This window comes from Ricinus communis, chromosome 3 (genome assembly GCF_019578655.1).
Source record: "Ricinus communis isolate WT05 ecotype wild-type chromosome 3, ASM1957865v1, whole genome shotgun sequence".
NCBI classification, from domain to species: Eukaryota; Viridiplantae; Streptophyta; class Magnoliopsida; order Malpighiales; family Euphorbiaceae; genus Ricinus; species Ricinus communis.
Genome location: NC_063258.1, coordinates 30,472,028 through 30,488,709, shown reverse-complemented (window position 1 = coordinate 30,488,709; position 16,682 = coordinate 30,472,028). Strand labels below are relative to the sequence as shown.

Sequence of the window (16,682 nt, the reverse complement as noted above, 5' to 3'; positions counted from 1 at the left end):
ATTTAGCTAAAATTAAAGAGATTATTTATATTTTATTAAAATAGCTAATGGTAATAATTATTTTATTACTTGGTAATAATAATAGAATTACATAAAAAAGACTTAATTAGTTTGTATTATTTATTTAAAATCTTAATTATGTTAATTTAAAAATTTAATTAAAATTCAGCTAAAAATTTAAAGAATTATTCTTTATCTTTTTGCACTTATTGGGCCTCTATTCCATTGGATTTCTCTCAATTAAAACATATATATACGCATGCATTCACTTCCTTTTCAAGATCAGGTCAGATAAGACCCATAAGATTTTGAACCATGAAATAAATCTTTTCTTTTGGATTTCCAAGAAATGGTTTTCCTTCGATATTAAGATATACATTCGATTACTAATATATGACAGTAATTGATAAGACATATCTGTTATGGTCATCCCATCTGGAGCGTACGTGTCAACTCTTAACCATGCAAAGCCATCCAACGCATTGCACTGCGCAGTATGCCATTTCCTCGCGTCCACATCTCATATACAAACCTTTCTTATTTTGTACACATTTCGAGAAGATCACTCCCCACTATATCACTTCCCGTACTCACGCCCTTATGCACTCGCCTCCATTGTTCTCCAAGAACAAATCCTCTCCTTTTCTGCTTATTATTACCACACGCCGTTCAACATGTCTGATCAACCAAGATCTCTGCACCAGATGACCCCTGGTACAGCAGCACCCTCTCATCTTGTGGTCAAGTTCCTAACCGCAGCCACGGTAGGTGTTGCTTGCTTGTTTCTATCCGGTTTGATCTTAACCGGGACAGTGATCACCTTGGTTATGGCCACTCCTCTGTTGGTTCTTTCTGGTCCCATTATGGTCCCTGCTGCAATAGTTGTATTCTTGGTTTGCTCGGGGTTCTTTTTCTCTGGCGGGTGTGGGTTGGCGGCGATAATGTCTTTAACTTGGATGTACAAGTACTTGACAGGGAAGCATCCGCCAGGTGCTGATAAGTTGGACTATGCAAGAGGACAGATAGCTAGAAAGGCTCATGATATGAAGGAGAGAGCTAAAGAATATGGACAGTATGTTCAGCAAAAAGCACAAGAAGCTACTCAAACTCGAGCATCTTAATCAACTCTGATGTAGCTTTTCTTTGTTCTCTTATAACTATAACTTATGTGCTGTTAGTTTTGTTCTGTTTTGGTGCATGTTCTTGATCACATTATGTATTTGCTTTTTTCATTTTTGTTTCTTTTGTGGATGTGGTTGTTTCTGATATTTTGAGGATGATTTTCGGTTAATAAAATCTTTTAGTTTCGGGTAATCTTGATACTGAATCAAATGAAAAGTCACTCAGTTAGATGGACCTGATTGGTATGACATCCCATATGTGGGCAAACAGTAACTAAAGAATAGGTTAAGTAAATTAACAGGTAGTTTTCCTCGGCAATATATAGACTATCTAGAAAAAGGGGAAAAAAAAAGAAGAAGAAAGAAACAAGTGTAGTCAGATGGGTAGAAGTACTTGGAGAAGTTGAATGATATCCAAGCATTGTCAGCACTGATAAATCGGTGGTGGAGATGCAGGGGAGCTTGAAGAACTATTCAGCTCAACTTCCTCAAATTCCCGTGACGATATCTGTAATAAATAGCGACAGGCCGAAATTTCCAGCGATGATATCTGTAAGAAGCCCAAAATTCCGGTGATGATGTCTGTTATAACAAGCAAGAGACGCTGAGAGAGGGATGTCGAGCTTTGTGGACACTTCAGTATGAATATGATGCTTCGTTGGCTATATTCTCGATTAAGGTTACAACCAGTGGCCTTGCTATGGTATAAATTTTATACATTTTAATTATGGATAATTAATCACTATTATCTAAATTAATTTTTAATATTTTCTATAACTTAGATAATCAATAACTTTATTCATAATTATATACAAGTTAAAATAGAATGTCGTAGTAAGTAAAAGTAATGTATTATGTTGGCCAATACATAATTGATTAATTTAGCCACTAGAATATTACTCTGGTGGTGCTATTATTAGCAAATTTACTCTTTAATTATAAATAATTAATTGATATTATTTTAATTAATATTTTTTTCATTAATCTAAATTACTTGGTGAATCTATAAATAATTTTTATTATATAAGTTAGAATTATACAAATAAGTTTTATAATTATTAAATGCCATTTATCAAATTAAATAACAAATAGAAATTTCTGGAAAATGAAAAAAATATTTTATTACCGTATACACTTTACTAATTTAATATCAAAATATATTAATAAATTATTAGAACTAAAATGATATTAATTATTATATTAGATATTATATACTAATAATGGCTTTAAGCCGAATCTGAGGAAATTTAAAAATCTTGATTGAAAATTAAAATGATATTAATTTTATAAAATATCATAGATCAAATAAAAAGTTAAAATAGAAGAGATTATAAATATTTATATGAAAAATATCTAAGAGAATTCATCTATTTTGGTATAAATTAATATAAATTAGTATATAATAATAGTAATGTATATAATTAATTTTATTAACAATTGGCATGATAAAATAAAATAAATGTATGTAGCAATTTCTCTATATAGTGTTTTAAATGAAAAAAGAAAAAGAAAAAGTCTACTTAACAAATTCTTTATGTACAGTTTAAAATAGAAAAAAGAAAAAAAGAAAAAAAGAAAAGAGAGAGAGTTATTTTAGGCAAAACACATATTTTCATTTTCTTTCACTTATTGAGTTTGATCCCTATTCGTCTAGTTTTTGTATTTGTATTTTTCAATTACTTTTCATTTTTAACCGAATAAAAATTTAGGCAATGTGAGAAACATATTCTTATATTTGTTTATAAGAGAATAACGTGTTGGATGCTAAATGGGATAGTTAAATACAATGCAGTCTTAATCTTTACTAAAACAAATAGTTACATCACTTTGATATAATGCAAGAGGGGTAAATCCAATTCACCCCTTTCTCTTTATTCAAACCCTAATTCTTCTTAGGGTTGCTGTATCCTATTCTCACCTACAGTAATTTTGTTCTTTTCCTCTTCGTCCACTAGCTGCATATGAGGAATCTCTTTGTCGGGTTTTGAGGTTCCAACATCAGTTCATTTTCTTCCCCATTTCGCCTGCCGTTTTTGGGTTTTCTTTTCCATGTAATCGTTCTTCTATGGCTTCCTTTCAACTTAAATTTATTGTTTGAAATTTAGGATTCTTTTAGCTACAACTCGGGTTTTATCCTCATGCTCGTTTCTATGTCACTATCCATCTTTGAGGTGACATGTTAGTTCTTTTACCTACAATCTTCAAGATTTCTGCACATGCGTTCGATTAAGGACCAATGAAATCAGAGAATGAAAGTATAGAAACTGCTTAGGACGCAATAGACAAATATGAATTAAATAAAATAAACGGGATAAGTATATCAATGAAAATATAGGCTTTGCCGTTATTTCTATATACTGAGCGTATAACGTCATAATATAATATTAGACGCAGGCTGAATTCTATTCGATCCAATGATTTTCTTAACAAGAAGGATCCTCGCTGTCCTGTTGCAAAGGTACAACATGAGATGCATTGTTACAACCGCAAAAAATTAAGCCATCCAATGCAACCAAATAGAATTGGTTCCAGTTATCCTGATTCCTGAGCGCCAATGTTAAGGCAAATTCCGTACGCCGCAGTATATTCAGCGAGGGGAACGAACCAGGACGCCCTTAAAAACGACGTCGTTTCTGCATCCAGGTATAATTACCGGTTCCAGTGTACAACTACAACTAACACAAAAATCCTCAATTCAAAAAATAAAAGAAATAAATAGCTCAAAGCTAAGGAAACCCGCCTAAAATCTGAATGCCTAGCTGACACTCAAAAATCGATAACTGGAAGAGTCAAAACCCTAATCCAAGACACTGAAGAATGGTGAGTGTGATTTTTAGTTCCTTTTATCGAAAAATTTGTGCGTTTCAAGCTAAAAATTGAACTGAATTCTCTTGTTTTCGTTGTGGTTAGTTTTCAATCTCAGCCATTAACGATACAGACTCTAGACAACAATGGGAACCCTTAGCTCCTACAAAGGAAGCTCAGGCACGATGTTCTTTTTCTTTTCTTCTTATTTCTATTAATTTAGGCTTTTTCTTTTTTCTTATTTACTGTTTATGCCATTATTTTTATGTTATATTTTCTTTTAGGAATTTCACCTTACTCAATCTTATCACGAAGGACTTTTAAAATTGCAAGCCAAAGAATATGATAAAGCACGCCAATTATTAGAATCTGTGTTAAAAGATCCTCTTATTTCAAATTCTCAGGTATTCTTCTGTTTATTTTAGCTGTCATTAATTTAGTTTAATTTTATTTTTGTTTATTTGTTTATTTTTTATTGTTATATTAGGTGGATAATAATGCAAGCGATGATCATCTACAGCAGCTAAGGTTTGCATTTCTATTCTCACTGCCTTAATTGTGTAGTTATTACTGTGAATTGATGTACATTCAAAATTTATTATGGAGGTGCTATTTGTGAAGTTTAGATCATGCAATTGTTTTTTCTTTTTCTCTTTTGGGTGCTAGATTTCTGGCCCTGAAGAATCTTGCTGCTGTTTTTCTCGAACAAGGTTCAACTCACTATGAGAATGCCCTTAATTGTTATCTTCAAGCTGTAGAGATAGATAGCAAAGATTCGGTTGTCTGGAATCAGCTAGGAACATTATCATGCTCAATGGGTTTGCTTAGTATTTCGCGCTGGGCATTTGAGCAAGGGCTTTTATGCAGCCCTAACAATTGTAAGCAATTTTTTCTACTGTATTCAAATATTATACACACACGGATGCACTTTGTATTCTGCCACTTTATTTGATGCTTGTTTTTTGTTATATTGTCCCTGTTGCAAGCCATCCGTTGGAAAGCTTTATCTCATTTTCATGACATAGACAACTATATCTTCCCCCTGTATGATGCATACAGGGAATTGCATGGAGAAACTATTGGAAGTTCTTATTGCCATTCGTGATGAGGTTGCCTGCCTCTCCGTGGCAGAGTTGATTTTGAGGCATTGGCCTTCACATTCTCGTGCTTCATATGTCAAAAATATTATTGAAGAGTCTGAGCTAGTTCCATTTGCTCCTAGAGGAATCGATAAACTGGAACCTAAACATGTGAGGCTCAAATTTCTTGATAAGAGAAAAGCAACTGATGTAAATATTGATGAGGGTGTTTCCTGTAAAAAGTTGAATCAGAAGATAGAATTGTTCCTGCCCGAAGCTTCATGGCTTGCTCTGGTTGATTCCCTTCTCGAAATTTTACTTCCATTGAATAGCTGTGGTTCTGAGAAGAGGGCTAAAAAGGATTTTACATTGGGGGATGTCAGGTTAACTATGCATTTCCCTTCTCATAAGAATATTGTTATGGGATCTACTGAAGATAAAGGGCCAAATCCCTTATCCAGTGAAAGTCTGTTAGTTGGTGATTGTAATGCTGAAAGAGCCAGTTTCACTAAAGAAAGAGAAGCAAATACATCTGAAGAACAGCCTCATGAGAGGCGGAGCACTCGCCTTAGGAGTCGTAAACCAGGAAAAGAGGAATTGGATTTTGCTGCCAGTAAAGATCTTGCCAAAATTGTGCTTCAATTGCTAGAACCTTTTGTTGTTAGTGGACTTACAAGTAAAGATTCAGGTCAAGCAGCTGGTCATTCTGTATCCTGTCCTGGTCAGGTTAACTCTTTGGATTCTGAACATGATGATGTTTCTGCGTTTTTAGGAGAAACTTCAAAAAACTATGGCGCTTACCATATGGGTCACTTGCTGTTGGAACATGCTGCAACTGGGGGCTTGGGCTATCAAGATACATTTATCAAATTTTTAGAGTTGGAGAAACTGACAAGACATTGGGGTCAGGATAGGACACCTGAATGTTGTCTTTTTCTTGCTGAGCTGTATTATGAATTGGGATCATTGCCTTCAAATGCTTCAAAGCTGCCAGAATTCATGTCAGAGGCTTCATATCATCTTTGCAAAATAATTGAATCAGTTGCTTTGGACTATCCTTTTTCCTCGAATCAGTTCTCTGGGAGTGCAAGCTGCTCTTCATTGAAGAGCTTTCAAGATGATAATGAGATATTTTCCAAAGATTCTAGTTGCCAGGATTCATTTTTTAATAGTCCCTTGGTGATCAATAAAATTCCGTTTTGGGTTCGATACTTCTGGTTGAGTGGAAAACTATCTATCTTTGACTGCAACAAGGCAAAAGCTCATGAAGAATTCTGCATTTCCTTATCGCTTTTGGTAAAAAAGGAAGACATGGGTGATTCTCCATGTTCAGTTCACCTGCCACACCTGACGACCAATAAAGATTTGACTGTGAACAGGGTTCTTCATGAAATTAATTTATTAAAGGTTGCTTTCTTACTTGAGAAGACTGTAGACGAGATGATTGAGAAAGAAATGTATATGGAATGCATAAACTTGCTTTCTCCACTTCTATTCTCTACAGAGCTTGCTCACGTTGATGTACTGCCAGCACCTGCTTCTGATGAGAAAGGTAAAGAACATGCTTGCATTGAGTTATCAGCAATAAATATATTAATCAAAGCATGTGAGCAGGCAAAGCCAATGAACATTGAGGTATATTTGAATTGTCACCGGCGAAAGCTGCAACTACTTATGCTAGCAGCTGGCATGGATGAATATGAAACTCTACGACAGAAGTATGGATTAAAAGCACTTTCTGCCTCTGATATTGTATCACAAGAAAACTCCGACAAGCGTTGGGATGACTTGGTGGCAGAGGAGGTCAAAGCAATTTCACAAAGTGTGTCACAATTGAAGATGGATCCATCTCTTAATACTGTGAGTCCTTTTCTAGTTTTAGGGAAACAATAGTCTCATTCTCACATTATCAGTCAAAAGTCGGAATAAATTATGCTACACCAGTTGATTGTAGAGTTTATAAAATGCACATATTTCTATATACAATGCTAATGAAACTTATGATCAAATATTTCTATTGATTTCAGTATTAACTTATTTCAGTCATCGCTCAATTAACATCCATTGTAATGTCACATAACCTCAGAGTATGAATATATCATGCTTGCAGAATGTAGTCATTCCAATTAGCAGCATCAGCTTTATTCAAACTTTCCTGCTGGCATTCATGTGCCATGTTGCAATAAATTGCTTCTCTAAGCAATCTTCTGTGCCAATGATTGCTGATGAGACCGAGCAAAAGCAAGGATTCATCTTTGTTGATGCAGGCATCGCGTTCTGCAAACTTCAACACCTCATCCCTACTGTCAATGTTAAAACCCAAGTGAGTCTTACCTCCTTCTAGTGAGGAACTCGATCTTGAATATGATCTTGCCCCAATTACTTTGTTTCCTTATTGTTTCTAATCAAATTTCTGACTTCTGATTTTAGGTTGAATTGATTGTGGCAATCCATGACTTGCTTGCTGAGTATGGCTTGTGCTGTATGGGCGAGGGCGGCAAAGGGGAGGAAGGAACATTTCTTAAATTTGCAATAAAGCATCTGTTAGCACTGGACATGAAACTCAAATCCACTTTAACCTCTTCAAACAGAGAAACAGTTCAGCATGATAAGCAGCATTCACCTTGTAGTCAAAACAAAACATGCGAAAAGGAATCAGAATCAGATACAGTGCTTGTGGAGATGGGTGGAACTGAAACTGATGACACAAGTAATATAGAGAGTGATGATTTGGAAGGGACTACTTCCAGAGGCATGTCTTCTCTTGAAGGCCAAGAGAAAGACAGTGCTAATGTGGGAGGTGAAAAGCAAGGTAGTAATGAGGGTAAGATGGAGGGAGAAAATATGAATGAACAATTTTCTGAACCTAGAAATGAAAATGAACTTACTGAAGATGAACGAGAGGAACTTGAGTTAATAATTGACAATGCTTTGGACCAGTGCTTTTTCTGCTTGTATGGGCTCAATCTTAGATCTGATCCATCTTATGAGGATGATCTAGCCATGCACAAAAATACTAGTCGTGGAGATTATCACACTAAGGAACAATGTGCTGATGTTTTTCAATATGTACTGCCATATGCAAAGGCTTCTTCTGTGAGTATTCTCACCCTCTCTCTCTCTCTCTCTCTCTCACATACACACATACATGCACACATAAAGTGTGAGTTTCTAACTCCTTTTGGCTTGTTTATGCATGTCACATCTCAGAAAACTGGATTGGTAAAACTTCGTAGGGTGCTGAGAGCCATACGCAAACACTTTCCACAACCACCAGAAGACGTTCTGGGTGGAAATGCAATTGATAAGTTCTTAGATGATCCTGATTTATGTGAAGACAGACTCTCAGAGGAAGCAGGATCTGAAGGCTTTCTAGAGACCTTAACAAAAATAATATTTGCTGATGTGGGAAGTGTCAAACAGCACAAGTCAATGATTGTTGCGAGGTTATTATCTGTTGCATAAGCTATTGCATTTTTTCAACTATTGTTGAAACTATTGATATTTTCATTCCTCATAAATGAGCTCACTCTATGAGAAATTTATCTTTTTGCAGCTCCGAGCCATATTCGGATGTATATTGCAACTTGTATTATTTTCTAGCTCTGTCTGAGGAAATGAGTGCAACTGATAAGTGGCCAGGCTTTGTACTTACCAAGGAAGGGGAAGAATTTGTACAGCAAAATGCAAATCTCTTCAAATATGATCTTCTGTATAACCCTCTACGGTTTGAAAGTTGGCAACGGCTTGCAAATATTTATGATGAGGCAAGATTTATTCTCAATTGTCAGTTTCAAATATCAATGCTATAGAAAGGAAGCTGCTGAAGCTTATAAAATCTTTGCTAGCCATGGCTTGACTTCATCAGATATTGTTTTTGGTTTCACTGAAGCAGGAAGTAGACTTGTTGTTAAATGATGGAAGTAAGCACATAAATGTAGCAGGATGGAGAAAGAATGCTACCCTGCCGCAGAGAGTTGAGACAAGTCGAAGAAGGAGCAGACGCTGTCTGCTAATGAGTCTGGCTTTGGCAAAGACATCAGATCAACAAGTTTGTCCTTTCTTTTTCCCTTTGTGGCACATCTCTTTTATTCTTTTGTTTCACTCAGCCAAATATGATATCCTTGGAGTATGTTTGGGGAATATCATAAATTTTACCCCATTAATATGTTGAGCACCTTATTCTGGTCAAGATAACTTGCTATAAATAGGAGTCTAACAGGGCAAGTTCCTATATGAGAGTTCTTTCATCGTATCATTTAATCTGACTGTGGTTTTAGAATTATGTGAGATGTTTTCTTAATATGCTTTTTATACCTATATCTCAAATTAGAAGACTGAAAACACCAAATGATCGCTGTGGCAATAAAATTTCTGAAATAGGAAGATAGATCGTTTGGCAATGCTAATGACTAGTTTGCCAACACATTGCTCGAGATTACTTAATTTTTATTAATACGATGGGATGTTATTAAGAGTTCTAACCTAACGTAATTAAATAAATATTTACACTGACTTTGATTCTTAAGTGTTTTATCCAACTCAACTAAGTATACAATTCTGTAAGGAGGAAAGACATGGGAATCGTCTCTTTTCTTTTTTGATCCTTTGATAGATATGCTTTTACAACTGATATCAAATTATAAAATTTTATTAATTTCAGGCTTTTGCTTATATGCTTTCAGACCTCTCCTTTAGTGTATATATTGTTACTGCAGTACCTATTTCGTTTTACACATTTGAAAGCAATGAAATTCATTTAATTTATCCTACCAGGAAAAAATCCATATCTAGTGAGATTCCTATAAAAAAAGTCACGTTCCTTTTTTTCTCTTTGGAGTGAGAATGGATATGAAAGATTAGTTGTGTGATTTTCTTTTTGCTCCTGTTAGTTATGTTTGTACGATAATGTTTATAACAAGTACGAAATTCTGTGTGGTTATAGTGCGAGATACACGAGTTACTGGCGTTGGTATACTATGATGGCCTTCAGAATGTGGTACCATTTTATGATCAGCGATCTGTTGTCCCTGCAAAGGATGCAGCATGGATGGCATTTTGTGAGAACTCGCTAAAGCATTTTAAAAAAGCCTCCTTGCACAAGTGTGTTTGCTTAATCTTCTTCAATATTATTTTGTGTATGTTTTAACAGATGCTATATGAACCTCGCTAATTTATATTACAGACAGGACTGGTCACATGCATTCTATATGGGGAAACTCTGTGAGAAGCTTGGTTACTCATATGATACGTCATTATCACATTATGATAACGCCATTGCTTTGAATCCATCAGCTGTGGATCCTGTCTATAGGATGCATGCTTCACGATTAAAGTTACTTTGCATGTGTGGAAAAGAGAATCTGGAGGCTTTAAAGGTTTTCTCCTCTTCCCTACTCCAGCCATGTGTATAAATAAAAGAAAGAAAAATGATAATAGAAAAGAACAAGAATCTCTTCTTAGTTGCTAACTTCTTTTTTTATTACTTTAAACTTCCTTTACAACTCTTTCTGTATTCAAACTGAATCCTAACGTGTCTGTTTGTGGCTTCATCTTAAATTCATCATATTTCAACAATTTATCATCTTATGGGTGTGAAGACTCAAAAGTTGTTATGCTTATTTGTTGTAGTAATGTCTTATAATTTTTCATTTTGGGTCACAGGTCTTATCAGGATTTTCCTTTAGTCAATCAATAAAGGATGCTACCTTGAACATCCTTGGTAAACTGGCACGAGAAATGCCACATTTAGTAGATCATATGAAGGACAGTAGCACTGAAGAATATTCTATGGAGAAAAAGCATGAGGAATCAATTCACATGGAAGATGTGTGGAACATGCTTTACAATGATTGTCTTTCTGCTCTGGAAATCTGTGTTGAAGGGGATCTCAAACATTTTCACAAGGCTAGGTATATGCTTGCTCAAGGGCTGTATAGGAGGCATTTGCATGGTGATTTGGAGAGGGCAAAGGATGAACTTTCTTTTTGCTTTAAGTCGTCTCGTTCATCCTTCACTATAAATATGTGGGAAATTGATAGCATGGTCAAAAAAGGGAGGTATGACTAATTCCTACTGACGCTTTTGCCATTCCTATCTAATAATTTTTGTTGGTGTATTTGGCTTCACATGAATGTCAAATGTTCATAATTTTTAATGGGTTATCAAGTCACAAAGAATATGGTCATATTCATTTCCTAGGGAATTTTCAGATTGTTTTATTTTAATTATTTTCTTTACATTTTGATATCTACTGAAATTAAAAATAACATTGAAAAGAAATAGAATCATCGTGAAAGGATTTATGGAATTTCTGAAAGGCGGTCTAGAAATTTATTGTTGACACATGTATGCCAGGTATCATCTCATTGAAATGTTCCAAATGCACCTAACTGCAACAGTCATTTCATTTCTCCATGGCATATGGTCCCCTTACAGCATTTCCTGGTTTAACATGTGTTCCCTTATGTAATTTATTAACTGCCATATTTTTTGGTTTGAATATTTATGGTATGCGCATGTCAGGCGGAAGACATCAAGTATTGCAGGGAACAAAAAAGTTCTTGAAGTTAACTTACCAGAAAGTTCTCGAAAATTTATTACTTGCATTCGGAAGTATTTATTGTTCTATTTAAAGTTACTGGAGGAGACTGGAGACATTTGCACCCTTGATCGTGCTTTTATATCTCTTCGGGCAGATAAGAGGGTAAAAACTTGAAACCTATAAACATTGGCTTGCTTTATAATGACCTGCCAAACGCCTACTACCTCATCTTAATCAGTAAACAATATCTGAATTATTCATTTGCGTGACACTGTTCCTGTGCAAGTTATTCGTAGTTCAGTTGACTATATCACAGCAAGAATATTTGCATCTGAGGTGCTTTCCACTGTTTACTCTCTCTTCTGCCAACACCAACCCACCCACTTTTTGAGTTGTAGGGTTTGAGGAGTTCTTACTGGTGGGCAGGGCTTATTTATTTGTTGCAAAGAAGAATGAATAGGCCATCTATATATCATTTTATGCCGAGTGCAATAATAACTAGCATTATTGTGTTCACTTTCTTGATATGTATCCAACTTTCTTCTATACAGTTTGTTATCTGATATTGCTTTGAACCAATTTAGTTGGGATCTAATTTTGATTTGGATCCAGTTTTCATTGTGCATTGAAGATATTGTACCGGTAGCTCTGGGGAGGTTAATCAAGGCCCTTGTGTCATCCATGCACCAAGCTGGCTCTAGTGCCCCCAGCAGCTCTGAGCATCAACTGGAGAAATTATTCTCATTGTTCATGGAACAAGGGAACTTGTGGCCAGAGATATTCCACTTGCCTGAGATCAGAAGCCCAGAAATATCGGAGGGAAGCTTATTTGGGTAAATTCATTCTGACTTTATGAGAAGCTTAGTATGGTGTGCTGATCTTATGATTAAGTCTTTTAGTTTTATTTATTTATTTTCTATATTTCTTTGGTATAATGGAGGGCACTATAAGTTAAACCTGATGGTTTCTGACGTTAGCAATCTCCTAGTAACTAAGTTCTTATTAAATATGTATCCCAAGTTATCTAACACAAAGCTATTTCAGCTATGTAATTTAATGTGCCAATATCTGATTCTGAATTATGCAATTTTGGTGTTATGCACTTGCTTCCACTATTTTCTGTTATCCTTTTTCGCTTTACAAATATGCAGAGTTTTTCCTTTTTCGTTCTGAAACTTCAATTGAGATTTTCTCTGTATTATCGACTTCCCAGCTAGTTTTCAATATATCAATAATTAGTACCCTCATCAAATTCATAAATTCCTTAAAAGGAATTATTTATATTTTGAGCTTATATTTCATAGTCATGAAATGTCAGTACACCAATCCATAGATTTCAAAAGCACTTCGATGCACTTGCATTTAAGTTTGGCATGTGATGTGTTGCTGCCTGTTGTACACTCCTCCTACAGTTACTTACATCCTACAAGGTGTACATATTGCAGATACCTGAATCTGTATATTTCATCGTTGGAGAGAAACGGCAAGCTTGAGACACTAGAAGCAATAAATGAGAAAATTCGGAAGCGTTTTAAGAATCCTAAGCTGTCAAATAGTAACTGCGGAAAGGTTTGCAGGCATGCTTCTGTTGCTTGGTGTCGGTCTCTTATAATTAGTTTAGCATTGATCACACCATTGCGACCTGGAATCTCAAGTGAGATCCAGGCCCTTAACCAATCAGACAGTGTTTTGGAAAATGGTCCCTTGCTTTGTGTTGATCTCCAAACTAATGATTTCTGGAGTTTATCATTTGAGGACACTACCCAATTGGAAAATCTTGAAACAAAATGGAACCCAGTGCTGACTAAAATTAAGAACATATTTATAGAGAAAGTTTCAGATGAAAATATTGAGACTGCCAACTCTTTGCTTAAAAGCTCTTATAATTTCTTCCGGGAGAGTTCCTGTGTAATCCTTCCATCTGGTCTCAACCTTTATATGGTGCCACCTCGGGTATCAATGGGAACACAACTTCAGCCTGGCTTAAATGGGATTGAAATTCTAGATCTGAGCATTCCAAGGAAACTCCTCTTATGGGCGTACACTTTATTGCATGGCCGTTATGCAAATATTGCCGTTGTTCTCAAACATTGTGAAGAAAATATTAAGGTATGAAGCTAGCTTGATCTGTAGTGATATTTTCTTTGGCATGCCAGACATGCAATTACATTCTTGAAGAATCATTAACAGTGCAAATTACACTTTGTTCTTCAGATTTCTAGTAGGCAATTTTGCATCAAAACATGAGCAAGGACACTGTTATGCACTTCTACAATAAAGAGAAAAACACTGATCTGCATTATCATTGATTGACTGAGAACTGGAAATGCTTCTCGCATCATGTAATTGTGGTTGTTTTTTGCAGCCAAAGTTGAAAAAGGGAGCTGGAGCCTCATACACGCCATCAAATACAAGCTTACCCACTGCAATTGCATTACATACAGGTTTTCCAATCTGAATGAATGCCAATTTTTCTATTTTCAGAATCATTCAGTATTTGCTTTGTCAGGCTTTAGGCTTCCTCCTTATACATTAACTTTCTCATTGAGAAAATCTCGGGTGTTTACACATTGCTCCTGTGTTCTGTCCCACCTTGATTTGTGCCCTTCATTAGACCACATATTGACATCTGTAACTTCATGTGATTGTAGGTGCTGTGCAAGATGGCGCGGGTCATGGTGGAGGCAGTGAACAAGAGACTGTTCTGGTGACTGCTTCAGTGTCCACAGTGGCACCTGTCCTGTCTTCTGAGGGTGAGAATACACAGTGCTTGAATCCATCACCACCTTCCCGTGAGAATCAAAAGATCTTATTTTCTGCTTCCCAGCTTAATCCTGTTAATAACACAACCCTTGCTGAAGGGAGTTCTATAGTTGATGAAGGAGGAGATCCAGAAAGGGGCTGACTTAGTTTCTGACAAAATACTGAACAAATTTGTTGTAGAAAATTCTCTCAAGTGTTGTTTTCTGGCAACTTTGAGTTGTTTGGTTATTAGGAATAAGAAAGTAGGATTGGGAATTAAATCTTCATTCCTGAAAAGTTAATGTAAATAGAGAGGCAAACGTACAAAGTTGTAAAGTTCTCTTTAGACATTTTGGTTAACGTTGGAAAAGAAAATTCTGAACCACGAGCATTTTCAGTTATTGTACTCTTTCTCCTTCTCTCCTCCACTTCCTCAATTGACTTTTGATTTCTTTAAAGCTTATTGATGCCTTCAGAAATATTAAGATATTTTTAACAAAATGTAAATCTTAACTAAAAAGGAGTTATATATATATATATATATATATATATATATTTTATTCAATCAAGGTATATTCGTCATGGTAAATAAAATATATGAATTATTAAAGTCTTTCCTGTTCAGTTGATAAAGCAGAGAAGAAAGCGAGGAAAAGAAAAGGAAAAGGGAAATTACATCGTAGATCAGAATCAAATGGGAAACAAAAAAAAAAAAAAAGAAACAGTAAATATTGGGAATTAATATCAAATATAATCTAAATTACTAAAACAATGAAAATAAAAACACCTTCCTGGTGGGTTAGTTATGTTTGTTACAAAATCCCAAGTTTGGCCCATTACAAAAGTGGGGCAACTGTAGAGTTAGATTCATCTGTTTTAAAAGGATAGCAAAGGATGCGTATTTTGATACAAGTTGAGAAGAAGAAATATATCAAACTGAAATATGGGAAGCAGAGCTTTGTTACTGCTAAAAGTAGCGTTACCACTAAAGCATCAAATCAAATGTTTGAACTACACAAAAATCACTCCTGCTTCAGAACTCCTGACAAAAAGAAGATTTTCAATTAAAGCAACAAATGGGTCCTCTCTTCAACCACCAGATGTCTCTCGTTTAGCTGAAACTGCTCGAATTTCTCTTAACCAAAATGAGGTTTCTTTTTTATTTCTACATGTTGCTTTTCGCCACCCATTCTAATCTCTCTGTTTTATTTTCTTTAATGGTACTTGTTAATTTGTGCTCCTATATGATTTTTCTTGAAACTGTTTCAGGTTGAAGAATTTGCTCCCAAAATTCGGCAAGTGATTGATTGGTATATATATATATATTCAGTTCTCTTGTTTTCTCAGTGCAGCCATTTCTCTTCGATTCTCTTTTGGGATTGATTTTGGGTTCTTGTTAATTTTTTTGTTAGGTTTGGACAACTTCAAGCTGTTGATCTTAATAGTGTTGAGCCCGCTATTAGAGCAGGTATTTTGTGACTTAAATTATGCATATAAATTCGCCACTATTGACCCTCTCTATTTCTTAGCTTCTTTAACAATCTCTGGCTATAATAAAAGTCTTGAGTTTTGGTTCTTGGTGAGACCTCCTTTGGAATTGAAAAGCTCGTCGTATATTTATACTTGAAGGACTCGTTACTTAGGCTCATAAATAATTAACTGATTTCTAGGTATTACATTTTCAAAATCATTTGTCAATTTATCTGTTGGTCGAATAATTAACTTGTAATCGAATTGCAAATATCTTGAGTTTGAATTACCCAGAAAAAGAAAAAGAAAAAAAGAAAGAAAGAAAAGAAAAAGATCGAATCGTAAAGAAAGGAAGAAAGTGACATGGTGTTGTGCTTTATTTTAATCTTGAAAAGTTTCTTTGTTAAATTCACAGATAGTGAAGGCGAGAACTTGCGTGATGATGTTCCTGAAACATTTAGCGAAAGGTTGGGGATATGGTTTTTATGCTTATTTGTAGCCTGCGTAGAAGTTTTGAATGAAGCAAATTTTAATTGAGTTTGCGATTTCAACAGGGAAGCTATAATTGCTGCTGTTCCAAGCTATGAAAAGCCTTATGTCAAAGTTCCCAAAGTTTTGAACAAGGAGTAGAAGAAGTAGCCTTCATATTAGCTTTATTTCTTTCTGTACCATCCTTTAGAGACTTACTAAACATGCCATTAACATTTTACTACTTTCTATGCTTTTCATGCAATACCAGTTTCGGTGCTTGTTTTGGCATCGTAAACATGTACAGTCCAAGAACAATTCCTCCGTGGGAACAGTCCAGGGTCTTATCCTAACCTAAATTAATTTAGTCTAATGCATTTCTTCTCTATGAATCATGAACCGGCTCAGAATTTTAAAGCCGGTTAAGGTTCAGCCGATTTTGAGCTGAGCTGG

The 16,682-nt window shown here is 35.3% G+C and overlaps 3 protein-coding genes across 3 annotated transcripts; all 3 read left to right on the top strand.

Moving 5' to 3' along the window:
• The first annotated feature begins 407 nt into the window (after nucleotides 1-407).
• On the top strand, nucleotides 408-1,314 carry LOC8275646 (oleosin Ara h 15.0101). The gene has a single exon (XM_002516447.4). It carries the CDS (start codon nucleotides 423-425, stop codon nucleotides 1,119-1,121), a length of 699 nt encoding a protein of 232 aa, XP_002516493.3. The 5' UTR covers nucleotides 408-422; the 3' UTR covers nucleotides 1,122-1,314.
• Nucleotides 1,315-2,974: 1,660 nt separating this feature from the next.
• LOC8275645 (calcineurin-binding protein 1) lies at nucleotides 2,975-14,692 on the top strand. Its single transcript, XM_048371655.1, has 19 exons — nucleotides 2,975-3,941; nucleotides 4,032-4,106; nucleotides 4,211-4,330; nucleotides 4,414-4,454; nucleotides 4,593-4,804; nucleotides 4,986-6,865; nucleotides 7,116-7,328; nucleotides 7,436-8,101; nucleotides 8,216-8,451; nucleotides 8,562-8,772; nucleotides 8,901-9,056; nucleotides 9,951-10,108; nucleotides 10,191-10,383; nucleotides 10,670-11,064; nucleotides 11,531-11,711; nucleotides 12,162-12,382; nucleotides 12,995-13,658; nucleotides 13,915-13,993; nucleotides 14,201-14,692. The coding sequence occupies exons 1-19, from the start codon at nucleotides 3,939-3,941 to the stop codon at nucleotides 14,452-14,454; spliced, it is 5,958 nt and encodes a 1,985-aa protein (XP_048227612.1). The 5' UTR covers nucleotides 2,975-3,938; the 3' UTR covers nucleotides 14,455-14,692.
• Nucleotides 14,693-15,157: 465 nt separating this feature from the next.
• Nucleotides 15,158-16,602, top strand: LOC8275644 (glutamyl-tRNA(Gln) amidotransferase subunit C, chloroplastic/mitochondrial). The gene is made up of 5 exons (XM_002516445.4): nucleotides 15,158-15,441; nucleotides 15,561-15,601; nucleotides 15,704-15,759; nucleotides 16,177-16,228; nucleotides 16,316-16,602. Exons 1-5 carry the CDS (start codon nucleotides 15,235-15,237, stop codon nucleotides 16,389-16,391), a joined length of 432 nt encoding a protein of 143 aa, XP_002516491.1. The 5' UTR covers nucleotides 15,158-15,234; the 3' UTR covers nucleotides 16,392-16,602.
• The last annotated feature ends 80 nt before the right edge of the window (nucleotides 16,603-16,682 follow it).

Bases quoted from the DNA above. Each gene is read 5' to 3' on its own strand.
- LOC8275645 (XM_048371655.1), top strand. The intron at 7,329-7,435 runs GTGAGTCTTACC...TTCTGATTTTAG, and splicing joins CTGTCAATGTTAAAACCCAA to GTTGAATTGATTGTGGCAAT. The intron at 8,773-8,900 runs GCAAGATTTATT...TCACTGAAGCAG, and splicing joins TTGCAAATATTTATGATGAG to GAAGTAGACTTGTTGTTAAA.
- LOC8275646 (XM_002516447.4), top strand. From the start codon at position 423: ATGGTCATCCCATCTGGAGCGTACGTGTCAACTCTTAACCATGCAAAG.
- LOC8275644 (XM_002516445.4), top strand. From the start codon at position 15,235: ATGGGAAGCAGAGCTTTGTTACTGCTAAAAGTAGCGTTACCACTAAAG. The intron at 15,442-15,560 runs GTTTCTTTTTTA...AAACTGTTTCAG, and splicing joins TTTCTCTTAACCAAAATGAG to GTTGAAGAATTTGCTCCCAA. The intron at 16,229-16,315 runs GTTGGGGATATG...CGATTTCAACAG, and splicing joins CCTGAAACATTTAGCGAAAG to GGAAGCTATAATTGCTGCTG.